Consider the following 16,331-nt stretch of genomic DNA (forward strand, 5'->3'; position numbering starts at 1 on the left):
CCATGACAGACGACCATCCTCCAGGAGTCAGGGTCTGCTCCCGGTTTCTGCCTGTTAAAAGGAAGTTTTTCCTCTGCTGTCACCAGTCACAAGTGTTTGCTCCTGGAGGATTCTGTTGGGTTTCTGTAAATTGCCTTTAGTGTCTGGTTTCGACCAGCTCTATATGTAAAGTGTCATGAGACAACTTTTGTTATGATTTGGCACCATATAAATAAAATTTGACTGATTGAAACTACACACAACAGACTCCAGCATGTCATTAATTATTTAATAAAAATTAAAGAAAAAACAGAGAAGCAGTATATGAAAAATTAAGTACGCCCCATGGCTCAATAGCTTGCAATGATCCTGTTCCAGAGGGATGGGTGCGTCAGGGTGAGAAGTAAGGTGGATGAAGTCATTACCCATCATGCCTAGTGTTTACAGTACAAGCCGATGATCTGGAGTTGATTCAGTTGGTCAGGGTGAGGTTCACTAATGTTATGTGTGCAAAAACTTGTCATGACGGAGTGAATGAATGGACTCGGTGGACATGGTGCTGAATGGAGAAATGGTGTTTATTAACAGAAAACAAGGACATGGGTAACAAACACAACTGGGTGGAAACTACAGAGTCTGCAAAGTGACGGGATCAGGGTGGTGACAGTCCAGGAGAGTCTATGATGTAGAGACATATGAGGTGAAATGACCCGTCACCACACTGGACCAGAGGAGCCCCTTATATGGGCTCCTGATGGAGACGTAGATGTAAGCTTATTGGTTCAATAGCTTGCAATGATCCTGTTCCAGAGGGATGGGTGTGTCAGTGTGAGAAGTAAGGTGGATGAAGTCACTACCCATCATGCCTAGTGTTTACAGTACAAGTCTATAGGGGCAGTGTTATGAATACCACTGCTAATGTATGCCATAATCAGAGTCAAAACATATGTTGTCTACACTTTTTAACAAGGATACAAATCAGTAGCAAAGGTTTAAAGATAAACATGAAATAGTTTTTTTTTCTTTAACAGGATGGTTAGGGTAATTTAAGATGCCTCTCCTTTTTTTCATTCTGCATCTGAAGTTGGCAGGCAAAGAAAAAATAAAACACACATCCATATACTTCAGAATATATGACAATTATCAAACCCATGAATAATCAAATTATGATGCAAAGATAAACATGTTTTTTCGACATCTGGATGAAGATCTTCTCACTCTACGTCTGAAGTTGGCAGACGTTGATATTTAGCCCTGGACCTCTTAGATCGGTAGATGACCACTGTGACCGCCACGAGGCAGCCAACAATGAAAACCACGTTCAAGCCAAGATTGAAGCTTGGGCCATTCACTGAAGCAAAGACAAAAATATAAAAGAAGAAGAAGACAATGAGTGAAAAATGTCACTGACCTTCAGGAACACAGAGAAAACACAAAACATACACACAAACATGCAAATAATTTATTACTGACTCCTATTTTTTTAACCAACCGTGTGTATTATACATACAGTATATACACACTCACCTTTGCTGTCAGATGGTTTAATCAGGTGCAAAGGTCCCTGGGAAATGGAGTGATGACTACTTTCAGCTGCAGCTTCCCTTCTACTACGATGATTTCCTGATTGGATGCATCCGCGAGAGCACCTGGTTCCAGCAACACCGGTCTCACACAGGAGGACTGAACAGGTGATGTACACCTGCACAGAGAAGAAAGAGGGTGGAAGGAGTTTAGTTATAATTCAGTTTGTAATATAATATGCATGGAACAACATGCAATCCTTTGGGACGCTTATGGGCTTATAAGCATTTTAAATCCTGTGATGAATGATTGACTTCATCTGCTGAAAACAAACTATTTCGACTAAACCCATGTTATTACTGCAGCATAAAATGTAAAAGCATTGGAGGGTTCAGTATTTGCTTACACAAATATTACTTTGTGCTTGAGGTGATTCTCTCAAATCACATATTCAGTAAAAAAAACAACTCTGTGTTAAATTTATTAAATCCTATCATATATTACTGTTTATAATATCAGTTAGATAACATCAGCAATTTCTTCCATAACACAGAACACAAACTTCATATGTACGCACTAAGCTTATGATTCTTATTAAACATAATACCATACATTTAGTGTCAAAATATAGTTTAATACTTTACCTCTTCATGAGCACCAATGAATTCAAAAGCCTCCATTCCAAATCTGAACTGAGTCCTGGAGCTGGGGTAAATTTCCACTGTTTTATCCTTCACACACCTGTGGTAATGCAATTATAGTGGTGTCAAACTTTAAATCAAGGTGTTCCTGATAGCAAATAATTAATTCAATAAATGTAATAATAATATGATGTGTAGAGATAATGAACCCACCCATTTTCAATGATGGTGTACTTGATGCGAGAATTTGAGTTGTCATAGGGAGTCGCCCTGCAGGACTCCACGAACAGCTCTGTGTTGGGGATGGAGGTTGTAGCTTCGATCTGCATGAAGATCATTTGTTTGAGGTAGACCTCCACTGGGTAAGAGCTGGCATCCACTTGTGTTCTGAACCTCTGAGACTCAAAGAACTCAAAACGAAATGTGAAAGCACCAAAACCTTTCTCTGAGAAGGCGTATGGGTTTTTGTGTCTGAATCCCAGAGTCAGGTTGGTTCGTTTGGGGTAGGCACAGAAGATGGCAATGTCCACATCATGTTTTCTGGAAATAATTTCATTTGGGTCGGCAGATGTGATATCGTTCTTAAACATGATGTTATCGTCATCCTCCTAAAAGTGACAGAGAATAACGTGGTGTTAATGTAGCTGAATATTACAGTCTGAAATAAGTTTCTCCTACTACCATAAAGATTATGTTTTCACAGCCCTTTTCTTCTGTTGAGACAGAAGGACTACACAATTTACATGACACTTGATGATCTGGAGACAGTTTTGAGATAAGGACAAACCCATTATATTTTAGAGATCATTCAGATATTGTAGATTTTTTCTCTCACTTTTTCCTAAACTGAAATAATGTGTTTTAATTACAGTGCTATGAGACCTTAGCAGTGGTTTGCACTCTCAGAATGCCCTTCTAGTTCTTGAGTGGAATTCTTGAAAAATTCAGAAAGCTACTATGGAACCTGTTTCCCCTGATTCTGTTGTACAGTTTTTCTTCCTTTACCTCTACTTTGGTTCCACAGCTGCTCAGTGACATGACAGCCACCACGTGGGTATTGTTGGACAGTGTGGACAGGTTACAGGAAGGATCAGTGTAGTCATTCAGGTGCAGATTGTGTTCATTGCGTCTGATGAGGTAGGACTTGAGCACTTCAACCATTATTGTCGTTTCATTGCAGGTCACTGTGGCCTCTAAATGATGAGAAATACAAGATTCATAACTCCTGAAATGTGACCTTAAAAAACACAAGTTCAAGATGCATGTATTTTGTTCTGTAAATGTCCTCAACAGACCTTGGTGTCCAACATCAACAGTGACACATCGTGGCTCGGAATGATAGATGCGATAGTATCTGGAAGAAGTTATAAACCATCAGAAGGTAAGGTAAAGTTTTATTGACATATATCCAAATTGTGTTCAGTATTTAAGAAGAAACTGTAAAAATATAACATGAAATTCACCTGTCATATGCTTCAGAAACAAAGCAGATGGGGAAATGATTGTCCACGTCATCATCCGTTGGTGTCCACTTTATGATGTATTCTTCTGTGTCAATTTTAGTCTTTGTAATGCCCTTTGGTCCAGTGACAATCAAGTCACGAATCCTGCAGAGAAACGATGTTTTCATGAATTTTCATCCAGTATTTGGAATCAATAATGAAAAATATATGTAATACGATGCATTTTACATTGATACATAAATCCCTTTTCATTTAACAGGAAATAATATTAATTTCGTACGTGGTGTATCGCGCTGTAGATATGACTTTGATTTCAAGTGTCTGGTTGAGCCAGGCAGGAAGATTTACTCCATTGCGTGGAGTTGGTGCCAAGAAAATAGGAAAATAATCACCATCCACACACGAAGGAGCAGAGTATGAGTCAACTGTAAAAAAAAAAAAAAAAAAAAAAATGTGAAAAGAGATAAACTTTAATTAATAAACTAGTGATGTTTAAATCAGCATGGTAAATGTAAATGAAAACAAAGGCCTACCCTGAATGGTAAACTGCAAAGGAAGCTTGCTTAAAGGTGCAATTGATGATATGTGACGGCTCACAGTAGTCGTTGGTGCTGCTGTGGTGGTGGTCGGTGTTACTGTGGTGGTAGTTGGTGCAACTGTGGTGGTGGTTGCTGTGGTGGTAGTCGGTGCTACTGTGGTGGTGGTTGGTGCTGCTGTGGTGGTGGTCGGTGCTGCTGTGGTGGTGGTCGGTGTTACTGTGGTGGTAGTAGGTGCAACTGTGGTGGTGGTTGCTGTGGTGGTAGTCGGTGCTACTGTGGTGGTGGTTGGTGCTGCTGTGGTGGTAGTCGGTGCTGCTGTGGTGGTGGTCGGTGCTGCCGTGGTGGTGGTTGGTGCTGCCGTAGTGGTGGCTGGTGCTGCTGTGGTGGTGGTTGGTGCAACTGTGGTGGTGGTTGGTGCAACTGTGGTGGTGGCTGGTGCTGGTGCTGGTGTGGTGGTGGTTGGTGCTGCTGTGGTGGTGGTTGGCGCTGCTGTGGTGGTAGTTGGCGCTGCTGTGGTGGTGGTTGGTGCTGCTGTGGTGGTCATTGGCACTGCTGTGGTGGTGGTTGGTGCTGCTGTGGTGGTCATTGGCACTGCTGTGGTGGTGGTTGATATTGTGCTAAAAGTATCTCTACGGTTACGCGCATGAGCCTGAAGGGGTCTCTTTGATGTGTAATATCCGTCAGAGTAGAACACGGTAATTTCTTGATTGGCAAAGTCCTCCACCATCAGCTCAACTGGATGATACCCTGTTCTCCCAGTACTGGTATACCTTAAAGAACAGGAGTTCTAATGAACACAAAAAGAGAATAATTATTGTCACTGCAGTAATTCATGATGAGCAGATTATTACCTGAACATATTAATAAGATCCAACATATATCTGCATCAGTGGCGGCTGCTCATCTTTCAGAGACGGGAAGCTCATTGTTGGCTTACATCAAAAAAATTGTCAAGTTATTTAAACATAAATTCAGCCCTCTGTTCCTTTTTAAGAAAATGGTCATTGACCTTATCGTACCAAGTATGCATTTTTTCCAGGGACTTGATAGCTTGTTCACTTCGACCTAGTGAGCAGTATGATTGATTTAACTATCTACAAAATTATATTAAACGCCAATGAGAAATGATTAAATTATGTAACTGAAACAAGAAAACGTTGAAATTATGTTAAATTGAAACAAGGAAGTACAATGGGTATGTTTTATTTACAGTGCAAGAAATGAACAAGTAATTTCATAGTGGTTTCTCTCTCGATTTCACAGCAGAATGCGCAACGGTATTAAACTGAACTCTGTCAAGTGAAGGAGTAGATCTCAAAACAGCTGTCAATCAAACGGGATTCAGCCTTTCGACTGATCCTCCAATCAGCATGTGGAAGGCCAGCGTCCAGCCCTGCCGAGCTCCGCCCACAGCTCCATTCACCCTCAGAGACACTGCACGTCCGGGGATGGGAAAACATTGTGGCATTTATCCAATTACCATCTAGTTTTGAGGCAATGAAAAAAAACTGTTCCATGACGTCCCACTGAAGTGCATGGACGCTGAGCGTCTACGGGCAAATGCATTGATTATAGATCGTATGAGAAAACAGCGCAATAGGAATGTATGAGAAGTGAACAACATCGCGCCCGTTGATTTGTGATAAAGCTGATTCTGAACAAACTCGTCTTTGAGATGAACATGTTCTAACACATTTGTAGTCAATGAAATGTCAACACAACCATACATATTTGACCATTTAATTTTCGTAATTTTAGGGGAAGCCGAGCTTCCCTTGCAGTCTGTGAGAAATCGCCTCTGATCTGCATGGTTGGATGAGCATGCTACCCTTTCAGTGTTTAATTGCAGGAGCTGTACCTGTCAATTTCTGTACATTTCAAACACATAAACCCAAAAACACCACATTTATATCCACTTTGCAAAAAACAAGGTCAAGATAACCCGAGGAGAGAAAGGTGCCAGGGCTTGGGCTATGTAGCTTTTCATATAAATGGAAATCTTAGTAAGGTGTTGATGCATGAAGCTTCCATAGGTAGATAGTTGAATAGATTCTTGTAAACTCAGGACTTTTGTCAGAATCCTGTGGGAATGATTACATTGATTTTTAAATTAGCATATGTTTTTGACGTAGAACAGATGGTCTTTGATGTGGGATGGATGGTCTTTGTTCTGCTGGGCAAAAACTCAAATCGGTCTTTGGAAAAAATCAGCAGGAGAAGTCAGCATTCAAGGCAACCAAGATTTATTGTCGACAACAGATCTGAGAACAGTTCACAGTGGCACTAACGAACACCAGCAAACTGTTCTGACCAGATAGGGTGGGTTTTCATCTATATACATTTCCAAAGGACATGTTCGCGCCTGTTGGTCAACTTTTCATTGAATTGATGTACTGACACATTATAATCAGACCACTCCTCATGGGCCCTGGGATTAAGTCACACTCTTATTTCAAACCATGACCAGGCAGTTTTGCCCATTTTGAATCTTTGCCCAACCAAGACACATGTCAGGACATGTGCCGGACTTCCCTGGGCAGGCCCAGGTGTCCTCTTGTTCCTTCCTTGTTAAAAATCTTCACTGTTGCTGCGCCACAGTTTCCTATATTGGTACCCTCTATGCAGCCGCGAAATTGGGTTCTTTCTCATTTGAAGAGACAGCCTCACTCTATTTACAACACTGTAAATTGACTGTTTTTTTAGTTAATTTTTAGTGAATTCTCCTATGCCAGGAGTTCCCAAAGTGGGGTGTGCATACCCCCAGGGGTACTTGGAAGAAGCCCATGGGGTGCTTGAAATTTTTTTTGGAAAAACACATTAAATAAGTCATCATGTACTGAATACAAAACAAATAATGAGAATTAATGCTGAATTATAAAACACAATAAAAACATTCATTTAATAGTTTTAATGTCAATCATCTTGTTTAAGCTTTGGTAACATTTTAAGAACATTTCTATTTTATATTATTCAAAATTTGTTTATTTGAGTAGCAAAGTAATTATTTTGTTGTGGATGAAAGGTTCATTTACTAATTAATGACTAATTGAGCTATTTTTCTTATCAATGAAAGAGGGCACTTTTCAGTTCATATTTTGCACACAAAATTTACTTTAACATTTTTTAAAAAAATGTATATAATACAGTTAAATATATGTTGTTTGTTTACAAAGTTTTGAAAATATGAACAAACACCTTTTGGCACTGGAACAAATTTTGCATAATTTTTTTCAATAAAAAATGCTGCGAGAGTTGGGGGTACTTGGCTAAAAAAGTATATTTCAGGGGGTACTCCACTGTAAAAAGTTTGAGAACCACAAGCTGACACTAATATAATTTCGTTCTTTCATATTTTATGTTTCAAAAGTGTATATGCTTTACACACACACACACACACACACACACACACACACACACAATTTCACACAATAGATATTGCATGCAACGATTATTTCACACACTTTAAATCTTCACTATTCTCCTTCCAACTCTTTAATTAGCTTATTTCTTAAAGACATTCTGTAAGTGTTAGTAACATTGTTTTTCTCTCTTTTATGTACCAACACATGAAATGTTCATCACCACACATTTATTTAGCAACACCATCAAAGCAATGCTTTGCTCATTTTCTGAGGGAATTGCACAACATATCAGAGGTGTTTTGTTTTTTGTTTTTTTTTAAATATCAGTCTTAGGCTAAAGATTTAAACTGTAATAAAAATTACTTTGGTGATCTTTTGGAATGTAGGACATAAGAAAACATAGTCTTCATTTAAGTTAACACTGTAGTAATTATAATTGTCCATTGTAATCATGGAAATCATATCTTTAGCCAGTGGCACCAATTTCTCTGTCCTAGGATGAACAGATTTCAGAAGAAAGTCTGTTTTCATGTTGTCACAGAAAGATGTCTGGGATGGTATACCACAGACAGAACTGAGTACATAAAATGTGTTCACCCGTAAACAGAGATAGTTGTCTTACCTGATCTAAAGTGATACCGTTCGTCAGACCACACAGTCCACATTCATGTGTGTTTCTGTTTGTCGGTACTCTGCATCTGACATGGTCACCATCAGGATCATACACTGTCATGTTGAAGGACCGTGGACAGTTCCGGGTTACTCTGTACATTTTTACAGACCATCATTATTGAAATTAGTCAGGAAGGACAATGCACTTAAACAGATAGTATTTTAACAGTGTGTTATAGGCTACATATAACTGAAATCTCAAAATCATAATAAAAGAATGATGATTACCTGATAATGGGTAGCATTGTGAATTTGGGAGATTTGTTAGATTCACCAGTATCTGATCTGGTTCCCAGGTCCACATGTCCTACCACTCTGAACTCAGCCATATTGCTTCTGATGTTGTTCATCCAGTATCCATAGCCATAGTAGTAATAGCGGTAAGTGGGGTATCTGTTTGAAGTAAAATGTAATAATTAAGATAAAGAAATAAATGTAGATATTCATAATATAGATTACACGTTTTAAAATTTGTTTCAATTATTAATCATTACTCTGATCATCAGTTTCAGCCACTACATAAAACAGTTGACCTGTTGGAACTGAGTATTAACAAGACCACAACACTTTTCATATCGAACATTTATACGGTCTTTCTTTCATCACAAAATAATGTTAGTACAATTGTACCTGATCTCAAACGGTCGGTTACTGGAGAGTCTTCTCTTCGTCTTTGCCTCATACTCACACCAAGTCAGACCATAAGAATTTCGTGCTATTTGTGAACTGGAGTAGCTGATACGTGATCCATAGTTACCCAAAAAGACAGTGTTGCCATCTATGTAGCATATGTGATGGGTTTGCTTGTTGTTGAGTTGCACCTGCAAGGGGAGTTTGTGGAGGGATATTAAGACAAACAGTGAAATATAGAATTTGAAGTGAAAGGATTTTAAGAAACATTTTTCTATAAATGTAGCTACCAACACCTTTGAAAAGAAAGATTATTAGGAATATAAGACATACGTCATAAGTCCCATCTGGGTTCTGTCCTCTGGAGTCGAATGTTAGTGAGCTTCCATAGTATCTGTAGTTGACAGACCTGTACCTCCATGCAGACACAGCTGAAAGCATGAGCAGAAGGTGCAGCATCAGTGTGAGAGAGGCCATCTTCTTGCCAGAGCAGTGCTCACATTTGAACAGATGCAGTGCATCTTAAATACTCTGCTACAAGGAACAATGATGCTCTGTTTTTTCACAATGACCTCACTTACCAGAAAATATACTATGAGGGAGAACCAGTTGTACTAGTTTGTTTCACTCATTACTTTTGATGGATGTCACATATCCAATCAATGACTTATTGACTTTAAGTTATGGTTTGACTTCAATAGGTAAAATCCTTCCAAACCCCACAGCTATGTTTTGTTTCAGCTGTTGCACAATCTGAAACTAATTACAGACTTGACCTGAGCACGTATCTGGAAAATACAGAGACATAGATTCATGCAAGCAAACAACATGTGACTACCTACACTGATTCTTCTGCCCTTAACTATGTGGCTCTACACAGCCTAGACAGTGAGCTAAACAAAGTGGCAACGTCTCAGGACACTCAAGATAGTTTTCATAGTCTTTACTTTAACCACAATTTATAAAACTGAAATACAAAAACAAAGATATGTTTGTTTCAATAAACAAGCACTCATTCTGTGCTTAAACAATGACAAATTTTCCTAAATCATATGCCCCAAGTTGACTATTAATTCCAGCATATAAGACACACCAACCAAAGCTAATTGTAGCCTAGCATTAATAAGTATATGGCTATCACCTTAACCAAAAACATTGCTGAAACATTCAAACTATCATATATCATGTCTAATGCTTTAACTTTCATGTTAGATGACTTAACACTTATAGACTGTCTCATGTCGAAGCACAATACGTATCACCGAAGACTTTACCGTCTTATCACACTGAGAGCTTGAAAACAAAGCACTTCCTGTAATTCCTTAGGCATAACACCACTACATGTTTGTGCCACTAGATGGCAGTGTTCACCACAAAAAATACACAATAAACTAAAAGGCAGAATACTCCCCGCCTGACATCTTTAGGATGTCAACCACAAACTTGTATGTGACAAAAAATGTAAAATTCTTGAAAAGGATATAAAAATAAGTTCACAGTCTCTCAAGAAGTGTCCTTAGATATCAGAAGGATGACTTCATTTACAGGGCGCAAATAAAGTATCTGTTCACCCTTTCGAACCATCTTCACCTTGACCTTCCTCACTGGGAAAAGTTCGGTTGATGATGTTGACCTGACAGTTGTTCCTTTTCTACTGTCCCTCCTTCAGCAGAACCACATCTCCCTTCTGTAGTTTTGGTCTTGCGGTCTGCCACTTTCACATGCCCTTTGCTGAACATCCTCTCCCTAAAGTCCACATAGTGGTCCTTCATTTCAGTCTTCCTTTTCAAAGTTTGCCTAAGTGACATCAGGCAATGGATGGCTTGGTCTTTATAGCTGGACAGGTGCTGTTCTGGAGAATGACAGGGAAGAGAGGCTAAAAAGTTGTCTGCCTCATTTTTGTAGAATCCTTTGTGCATGCTGTTCATAAATGATTCCTCTTCAACAGAGAGAGCTAACTTTTCGTCATCAACTGTTTGCTTTCCACTCTGAAGTACGCTTGTTTTGAAAGAGTTCACTGTAGATTTATGAGCTCCTGTGAGGCAAACATCCCCTATAATCACCCACCCCAAATCAAGGCATTGAGCATAAGGTGCGTCGTGTGGGCCACTGAGCATGACTATACACCTTGTGAGCCTGAATGATGTCCCTACTAAGGAGGAGGAGAATCTCTGAGGAAGGATCTAGTGGGGGTATCTGAGATGCGATGGGCTGAAGATGGGGGTGGTGGGCTTCGACCTCTGGAGTTGGGATCTCCCTTCTATTGTCAGGAATCTGGTTGCATTCAGTGAGCACTGGTAATGGTATTGAGACATTTCCATCCATTCCTTCAATGATGAAGCCACTAGCTCTCTTTCCGCTGGTGTTTGTTGTACCAGAACATGTCTTCATGGTGTAGAGTAAGGCTTCACCCTGAACACCAAACATGTTGAAGAAGCTAGATCGTGCTAGTGATATGTTACTTTGGTCATCTAACATTGCATACATTTTCCTCTTCTTTTCAGGGTATGTAGTGGGGTACACGTTTACCAGGCAAATGTTAGAACATGACTTCTCTTGGTATCCCTTGCCACATACCTCTGTGCAACTGGATGTGGTGATAGTGGAGTCTGGGTGTTCCTGCTCCCCTACCTTGCCCTCTGTAGGTGTGTTGGGCTTTTTTGCTGTCTATGATGGTTGTGGGTCAAACTCTTTCATCACCCACAGCAGTGGACCAGCATGCAATGCTAAAACATGGCTATTGCTGTTGCACTCCGAACACTGAATGGTTACTTTACAGTTTCTGGCCCTATGATCAGTAGACATGCAGCACTTGTAGCAAATTGAGTGTTCTTTAAGCACACTTTCCCTCTCATCTAATGTTTTCATTCTAAAACCTCTACATTTAGCAAGTGAATGTGGCTTCAGATGAATGGGACACTACTTGTCTGGACTGGGAGGTGGCGAATCAGCATTTTTGGGTATCGCTACCTGTGATTTATTTGATGCAAAGAGACCTCTGACTTTGGTTTGCGGAGGAAACAGAAAAACAGAGTGTTACTGCTTTGCAATGTGAAGCTGGGATCTGTTTTCATTTCTGCATGACTATCAATAAACTCCACGAAGTAAGAAAAGGATGGGTATAAGGCACTATGTTCTCTCTTGTATCTGGTTCCTTGCTTGATCCATGCCTCTTGGAGATTATCTGGGAGCTTTTCCAGGATGGGGTTTATGTCTCTTGATGTGTCTAAGAAACTGAGGCCTGGCAGATAACCTTCATTCTTTGCTGCTTGTATTTCAAGAAGATCTGCTAGCTCTTGCAACAGATGATTATCTTTACGAGAAATATGGGGAAAAACCTCCAGACGCTTGAACAGAGATGCTTCGATGACTTCTGATGAGCCATAATTTCTGTCCAATCTTTGCCACAAATGCTTGAGACCTGTCTCTGGATTATTCACATGGACTGGTCTAATCCTCAGAGCATGGTGAAGAGATTCCCCCTCGAGCCACTTTGTGAGTAGATCGAGTTCCTCACTTGCCTTTAAATTCAGTCCTTCAATGCCATTGTGAAACACAGACTTCCAAGTGACGTAGGTCTCTGGTTTGTTGTCGAACACCTTGAACCCTATGGTCAGAAGGTCGCAACGTGCAAGGTAAGCAGTGAGCTCTGACATCTCAGTTGGCTTGGGGCTTGACCTATCTCAGACATTTTTGTTGTCTGTTTCAAAGTCTATTCTGTTGAAAACAGGTGAAGTACAACTAGGCTGCCATCTACCTGCAATCTCTGTGAAACACCCTGGGGTGTATCCTGTGGCTGGTGCATACCCAGGTGTATATCCAGTAGCCACAGCACACGTGGGTGTGCTTCTGGTGGCTATGGCATACTCAGGTGAACATCTAGTGGTGGCAATCCACCTAGGTGTGTACCCGGCTGCATGTGGTGTACGGCACTCCAGGTCGTGTGTATCATGGTATTCTGATGGAGACTCTTCATGGTCCTTATTTTCACTTTTAATTTCAGAGTCATTATTAAAGTGGGTTTTGATATATTGTTTGATGCACTTGAGTGGCACAGATGAAGCAACAGGGATACTGGGGACGGTTACTTCAGTTTGTTCATTTGAGCTTTCAGCTGCCGCCTCAAGGACTATTGCTGCAGTGAGGGCAGCTTTGGCTTCTCCTGCTTGTTTCAGAGCATTAAGCTGTGGTTCTGTCCATGCCTTCTTGACCTCCATGTCAATTTGGTGTTTTGCAAACTCAGCCTTGGTGCGGGCAGCTTCGGCCACAGCTCGTGCTTGTGCTGCAGCCAGGCTTACACATGACTTATTTGATTGACGTGAAACTGATGATGTGGCAGATCCACAATCTGACCTGACTTCTAGCGGTAAGAGGGGGAATGGGATTCATTTTTGCTGGACATCTTGGAGATGAGGTCCTCGGCGAAGCACTTGATGTATAGTAGTCTTTTTACTCTTCTGCCATACCTGTCAAGTTTTGGATTTGAAAATAAGGGAAATTTTTCGGCGCCCACCGCGAGCCGTCCCACCGCCCCAACCAAGCTTCACTGTCCTTTACATTTTAATACAGATGTACAAGAAATCCAAAATACCACCTTGTCAACCAAATTTACAAATTACAATTAGGTGACCAGAATATGATAGGCTTACCTTTGTTGACACAAAAATGCTCTTAACATTTCTATGTTGTGATGCAGCCTACATGAAAACACAGAGGGGCACTGAGACACATATATATATTTACTTTACATATTTAATTACATATATTCATTTCAAATCTAATGTTTTTAAGCTAGAAAGTGTCATTTTTATTTTTAGTACACATTTTCTTCTAATGTGCTATGTTCACTCATATGGCTCTCTGGCATTAACTACTGACATATTATATAGATTAGTTGCAGACTTTGCATCCTTTAAAACTTTTCTGGAAGGAGTGTATTTGTGGGCTGGGCCAGCGTGGTTAATTTTACAGGACAGTAAAGCACAAACAGTGCTGTTGTCTAATGCCATTCTGTTCTCAGTAACAATCTTCTTTACCATACTAAACACCCTTCCAGAACTGGCATTACTATCGGGAATGCAAAGTAACGCCTTCATGAGTCTTGACAGCTCACTGAACCTCACATCCTTCCCTATCAGGCCCCAGAACCTGTCGATTTGACCTTCTTGAGGTCACTGAGGACATTAGATAATGTCCTGTCATAATAACACTGATTATGTTGTTTTGGAGGAATGTATTGTTTGGCCTATTTGAAAGTATCTTGCTCAAAAGTGAATCTCAATACCTGATAAATCTTTGAATTTTAATGTCAAAATTTCACAGTCATTGTTGTGAATACTCAGCAAAAAAGCCATGCTTTACAGCATTTTATAATAATTTCAAACAATACATTCTCTCAGTTAAGTACTCTGAAAAGTGAAAGGCAATCAAAATTGTTGAAATCTGTACTTCCCTTAATATATTCATCTGAACTCTAAACTTTGACACCCCTAGTATAAGTTGGCATACTTCTTTCTCTTTTTCCTATCTTTCCTATACTCTTTTTCTTCTGTCCTTTCTTTCTATACATGATTATAATTAAGCACTTATATAATGTCTTTTATTGCAAATGTTTTTCTTTTGTATATTTGATATGAAAAAAAGCTATTTTTGTATTGCAAACTGTGCTGTTCTAAATAAAAAGATAATGTCCCGTCGAGACATTATCTAATGGGCTGGGCATAAGCACACATAATATTCATAGCCTACTTAATTGACTCAACTTACCTTTGATGAGCTGCGTTGCCTTGGTTTTTCCCGCAGAGTATTTTCATGCAATAATGGAGTCCGGGAACACATCAGCAACACACTTGTTAAAGTCATCACAAAAAGTGAAAGGGACATTGTTTTTCGCACACAGCATTGACATTTGAATCTCTGCATTTGTGACCTAATATCCTTTCTTCCCCCATGTGATAGACTAAAATCGCAGCAACACACCTTGCAGAACGCGTGACTGTGCCCCATCACGCTCTTCTTTAGAAACGGAAACATGCTGTCCCATTTTTCCAGATATTTACAAGATTTATTAGTTTTTTGTTTGTTTTGTTTTTTTTTTTTTTTGCTTAAGTGCCTTTTCCATCACATCCATCCATCTTTCATCCATGTTTTTGGTTTTCCCGCTGTCAACACTACTAACCTCGCGACACCTCAGACCTAGGCTAGTGCAGATGGCAGTTCTCGCGAGGCCAGTGACAGAGTTCAGCTAGGAGAGACAGAGGAATGTATTTCATTATTATTATTTTGTTATAATACGGGAGATTTAGGGGATAATAGTAATATGGGAGGACAGCGGGAAAGGGGGGTAAAATATGGTAGTTTCCCGGCCAAAACAGGAGACTTGACAGGTATGTCTTCTGCCCTTAGCTATGTGGCTCTACACAGCCTAGACAGCAAGCTAAACAAAGTGGTAACGTCTCAGGACACTGAAGATAATTTTCATAGTCTTTACTTTAACCACAATTTGTGAAACTGAAAATACAAAAACAAAGATATGTTTGTTTCAATAAACAAGGACTCATTCTGTGCTTAAACAATGACAAATTTTCCTAAATCATATGCCCCAAGTTGACTGTTAATTCCAACATTTAAGACATGCCAACCAAAGCTAATCATAGCCTTGCATTGATAAGTATATGGCTATCACCTTAACCAAAAACATTACTGAAACATTCAAACTTTCATATATCATGTCTAATGCTTGAACTTTCATGTTAGATGACTTAACATTAACAGATTGTCTCGTGTCGAAGCACAATACGTAACGCCGAAGACAAAATTTTACCGTCTTACCGCTTGAAAACAAAGCACTTCCTGTAATTCCTTAGGCATAACGCCGCTACATGTTTGCACCACTAGATGGCAGTGTTCACCACAAAAAATACACAATAAACTAAAAGGCAGAATACTGATAAATTCAGGAGCTTAAAAATTTTGGCTTTAGAAATAAACACACAAGAATGCAGCCCTTTGCAGAATAGACTGCACCAACGGTTATGTGACATTTGTGTTGTGAGCTGATTGTATTTTTATGTTTGCAGATTCAACACTTTTTCCACTGATTAATAAATACACATTTTATCACAGTTTCACAGAATAAATGAACATCCATGATTTTTTTCCCAATCAATTACTTATTTGCAATGTGAGGACAAATCCTTTAAACCAACATTAAAAAGAAACAGCTAAGAATTCTTTCTTTTGCACGTACAACCTTAATTGCATTGGTGATGTTAAAGTTACAGCCTTTTGGTCTTGGTGAGTATCTGTTGTATCTGTAGGTGTCACTCCTGAATCTACCACGCAGACAGAAATGAAAGCACAAACAGCAGGTGCAGCAAGAAAGAATATGACACAGAATGCTTTCATTTGTGCATACATGCACTGGTGACCCTTTGTCGTCCTTTCAGTGGCATTTTCTTTTCTTTACATTTCCTTCTAGTTTTCTCCTCATTTTGACATTGTCTAATAGCAGCAGTTTGT

General features: G+C 39.6%; 1 protein-coding gene across 1 annotated transcript in view; it reads right to left on the bottom strand.

The window, feature by feature from the left end:
• Positions 1 to 536: 536 nt before the first annotated feature.
• Positions 537 to 16,331, bottom strand: part of LOC115417150 (uncharacterized) — a 29,255-nt gene continuing 13,460 nt past the window's right edge. The window contains exons 7-13 of the mRNA XM_030131157.1: positions 3,608 to 3,751; positions 3,440 to 3,498; positions 3,150 to 3,337; positions 2,358 to 2,752; positions 2,148 to 2,244; positions 1,507 to 1,681; positions 537 to 1,330 (exon numbers count right to left, since the gene is read on the bottom strand). Of these exons, the coding sequence (XP_029987017.1) occupies positions 1,194 to 1,330; positions 1,507 to 1,681; positions 2,148 to 2,244; positions 2,358 to 2,752; positions 3,150 to 3,337; positions 3,440 to 3,498; positions 3,608 to 3,751 (1,195 nt within the window). The 3' untranslated portion in view covers positions 537 to 1,193. The remainder of the gene's footprint in view (positions 1,331 to 1,506; positions 1,682 to 2,147; positions 2,245 to 2,357; positions 2,753 to 3,149; positions 3,338 to 3,439; positions 3,499 to 3,607; positions 3,752 to 16,331) is intronic.

Source organism: Sphaeramia orbicularis, chromosome 3 (assembly GCF_902148855.1).
Source record: "Sphaeramia orbicularis chromosome 3, fSphaOr1.1, whole genome shotgun sequence".
Taxonomy (NCBI): domain Eukaryota; kingdom Metazoa; phylum Chordata; class Actinopteri; order Kurtiformes; family Apogonidae; genus Sphaeramia; species Sphaeramia orbicularis.